This window comes from Mytilus trossulus, chromosome 5, assembly GCF_036588685.1.
Source record: "Mytilus trossulus isolate FHL-02 chromosome 5, PNRI_Mtr1.1.1.hap1, whole genome shotgun sequence".
Classification (NCBI taxonomy): domain Eukaryota; kingdom Metazoa; phylum Mollusca; class Bivalvia; order Mytilida; family Mytilidae; genus Mytilus; species Mytilus trossulus.
Window position 1 is genome coordinate 71,997,321 of NC_086377.1, and position 2,855 is coordinate 72,000,175.

Below are 2,855 nucleotides of genomic sequence, written 5' to 3' on the forward strand. Positions count from 1 at the left end.
TAAATATCGGGGGTCTTTAAATGTTTGGATATCGTGTTTTAGAAAAGACAATAAGATACCGCATTTCATAGCAATTTATCATTCAAGTGTTTTTTGTAGTGAGCGTCTCACAAGGGACCTACTGGTCCAACATGAGGAACACACCATCTGTGCATGTGAGGAGTATCGTTTCGGCCAAGACCGTCAAACATGTGAAGTTTGCAACCAAGATAGATCAATGGGAACAAAGTAAGTTTATTAGATCACGCACTTTTAATACTTTAGATTATAACTTGATTTTTGCCACAGAAATATTTTTTGGAGAGATGATTCAATATTTTTGCATGTTTATTATTAATTAAAACAATCTAGTAACTATTTAAATCACTTTTTCACTGAATTGATGAACCTCATGTCATCATGAATGGTATTTTATTGTGTAATGGATTATGCAATTGCTTAAGGAATAACGTGAGATGTGCAGTTAGCCAATCAATAATAAAACATACATCGAATGTAATTATATCTGAGACTACTACTATGTTTTATAGTAGTCTCAGATTATATATACAATATGTATACGTGTAAATAATAAATGTTTCTGGTTGAGTTATTGCCGTTCACAATTTGCTACGCCAATATATTGTTTTGCATGGTGGCTTGGTTAGATTATTTATTTCCGTAGTCTGTCTTAACATCTAAATGTTGTCCACATTTTTATAGAGGACAGTAAATGTCTCCTCCTCCCGCTAAACTCGGAACAGTCGCATAAAACAGTTCATTATTTGTCTGTCATTGGAAAATTTCACTTTCTTTAATTAATTGGTAGGCTTAGTTTTTAACTTTCAAATTCATCTTAGGCCCCCATCAGAATGCTTATTTCGAATATATATTGAGCACTGAAAATTACATTTTTCTATTTTAACAGATTTTTGTAGAACATTGGTTATATTTTAATGTGTGACTTGTACATATCATTCAACGATTTATGTTAGCAAAATACTATTGTTATTTTAAATATTTGTTAGGTACTACTCAATACCAATTGGTCCAAGACTCCAGCAGCTCTGAGAGGTGTAATCGTTGGCCAGACTAACAGCCTTGATGGATTGCATTCCAGAAAAAGCACGCTTTATATCTGACCTGCATGACACATCTAGTTGGTTAACTTTCAGCAAGGAGATGGGGAAGAATGCCATAGCCCTTTCCTACTGTTCAGACGGTTTTAACCCTTTCCATCACATCATCAGCCAAGGGTCGTACAGCATTTGGGCACAGTCTAGTCTGATCCTGAATCTACCACATCAACTGAGGTCAAAGACTGGTACCACTCTTCTACTTGGATTGATTTCGGGTAATAAATTAAACCATATTAACTGATAGCACTTATGAGGGGAGATAGGACCGTTATCGGGACTCTGGGATCTGGTATTTTAAGCTCGGGATTTCGGGATTGACACTTTCTTTTCTTTTTTTTTTTGGAATTTCGGGTTGTCGGGATTGAAGGTTTTTAGGTGCAGGACCTCGGGACTTCGGGTTTAGGACCCCTCCTACTCCCCTCACTTATTGATATATAGCTATATAGTACAAAATAATCTTACTTAATTCAGGTCTGTGTGTAAAAAGAGGGCGACTGACATGTATAGAATAAATAATATTAGAAAAACGACATTATGGGAGCTACCATTTATTTTTAAGGGGAGAAGGGGAGGGCTATGATGAAATTACAAAAAAACAAAACAAGAAAAGAGTGTTGAGTAAAAAAAAAAAGCAGTATGTGCAACTTTGCCAATTAAGGTTAATAATAAATTAATGTCACACGGTGGCATGGTGTCTCACTATTTGAGTACCAGCATATATAAAATTTACAACAGTGGGTATAACAACAAGAGTTTAAGGAACAAATTTGAAATTTTTGATATACGATCAACTGTGGATCCCTCATTCAGTAAATCATTTAACCTTACCAGCATCCACTCCGTGGATAATAATTACAAAGAATAAATAAAAATGACTTAAACACATTCAATCACAAACGTGCTCAAACTACGGGCAGCTTACATGTAGACTTTTAAAAAAGTGAAAATGATTGTTGAGAAATAAAAAGGGGGGTTTATCCCAGAACTTTATCAAACTTGTGCATTGCCGGATGACGAATTCTTTCTTGACGTTGTAGTTACTTGTGTAGTTCCGTACTGCATGGTGTTAAAATACATATATGTGAATTATGATTGTTCTGGTTAGTTTTTGAAAAAAGTGGATAGTCTGGATTCCAAAACAAATAGTTTATAGTTCAGTGTCCCACAGGATTCATAGATGAAGTATGTGTAAAAGTTATGTTAAATAATGTGTAGAACCCGTAGTATAGAATCAGTTGAATTATCAATAAGTTTTTAATTGGCACATTTTTTTTTTAATTATTAGTGTATATGAACTATTTCTCTGTAGGACCACGTGCTCCTAAGAAGTTGAATAAGTATAATGAGGTCATCGTAAACGAGTTGGTTAAACTTAAAGAGGGATTAGCAACCTACAATGCAGACAGCAAACAACGAGAGGTTGTCGAAGTGGGACTTCTTTTCATGGTTGGTAATGTACCTGGCACGGCGAAATAGCAGAATAGAGTCCAGCAAAATGCTAAAACATCATGCAGCCATTGTACAGTCAATGGTAATTATTTCTGAAACCTTTCTTATTTGTATTTAGCCATGCTGTTTCCTTTGGGTGACTTTAATACTTGTGTTGTTACTAGTATTCTGTTACCCCTCCGTTTTCATAGAAATATATTACATAGACATGCAGCAACAGTTCTGTGTCCCATATATAACATATAAGGCAGAACCTTTTTTCCCAAGCATCGGATAACAGGTTATCTA

At 35.0% G+C, this 2,855-nt stretch overlaps 1 protein-coding gene across 1 annotated transcript; it reads left to right on the forward strand.

The window, feature by feature from the left end:
• The first annotated feature begins 1,013 nt into the window (after positions 1-1,013).
• On the forward strand, positions 1,014-2,642 carry LOC134717450 (uncharacterized). Its single transcript, XM_063579986.1, has 2 exons — positions 1,014-1,333; positions 2,428-2,642. The coding sequence occupies exons 1-2, from the start codon at positions 1,084-1,086 to the stop codon at positions 2,592-2,594; spliced, it is 417 nt and encodes a 138-aa protein (XP_063436056.1). The 5' UTR covers positions 1,014-1,083; the 3' UTR covers positions 2,595-2,642.
• The last annotated feature ends 213 nt before the right edge of the window (positions 2,643-2,855 follow it).